We start from the raw sequence: 847 nt of genomic DNA on the forward strand, positions 1-847 counted from the left end.
CCCCCATCCACTCCTGACACTGCTCCTCACTGCAGCACTCAAAGTGGTACTTCCTCTCCGGATCCTCGATGAAGCCTGCAAGGGGAGCAGTCCCCATCTCGTAACTCGCTCACCCCCCCCCCTCTCCCCCACCAGGCCTTGGCTTCCTGTGGCCTCTGTCCAAAACTGTCCCTTCCTCCAGTCCAAGCCCAGGCTCAGGGCTTCCCACCAGCTGTGCCGTGGATGCAACTGCGTCCAAATGACACGTTCAAGTCTGGTACCTAGGAACGGAACCCTATTTGAATACAGGACCGTTACAAGTGTGACTGCTTAGAATGAGATTAGACTACAACAAAACGGGCACCAAATCTAATGGACTACTGTCCTTGTCAAAAGGGGAAATAGCTTAAACACAGCAAAAGTAAACCCCGTGGAGATGGACACAGGGACTGAAGGCATGATTCTACAGACAACTGCGAGCAAGCAGCATCCAGGATGGCTAGCGACCCCCAGAAGCCGGGAAGCCTGGGAAAACGTCCTCTTAATGAGGAACCACCCGTGCAGACACCCTGATCTCAGACTTCGGCCCTCCAGATCGGGGAGAGCACCGTTCCTGGTTCCTCCCATTTAAGCCCTTCGCGTGTAGCTCGGAAAACTTGTAGCAGCAACTCCGTCTTTTCTCGCTGCCGACTGGACCCTCTCAGGACCCAGGAGTATGCTACGCAGCGCCCAGAGGACGCCGGGCACCCGAGGAGTGCAGGGCTCCCACGCGAGAGGCAAAGTCCCAGCGGATCTGGGGCAGGCGCTGTGCCGCGGCGCGCGCCCAGCGGGTGGGGAGGGCCCAGCGCCGACCTCGGCAGCCCAGGGC

At 58.9% G+C, this 847-nt stretch overlaps 1 protein-coding gene across 1 annotated transcript in view; it reads right to left on the reverse strand.

The window, feature by feature from the left end:
- PLEKHJ1 (pleckstrin homology domain containing J1) overlaps positions 1-847 on the reverse strand; it is a 1,957-nt gene that overhangs the window by 230 nt on the left and 880 nt on the right. Inside the window, exons 2-3 of the mRNA XM_077760613.1 lie at positions 209-228; positions 1-108 (exon numbers count right to left, since the gene is read on the reverse strand). The exon at positions 1-108 is cut by the window's left edge and continues 47 nt beyond it. Coding sequence (XP_077616739.1) covers positions 1-108; positions 209-228 — 128 coding nt within the window. The remainder of the gene's footprint in view (positions 109-208; positions 229-847) is intronic.

The sequence above is a fragment of the Crocuta crocuta genome, unplaced genomic scaffold (genome assembly GCF_008692635.1).
Source record: "Crocuta crocuta isolate KB4526 unplaced genomic scaffold, BGI_CrCroc_1.0 scaffold443, whole genome shotgun sequence".
NCBI lineage: Eukaryota > Metazoa > Chordata > Mammalia > Carnivora > Hyaenidae > Crocuta > Crocuta crocuta.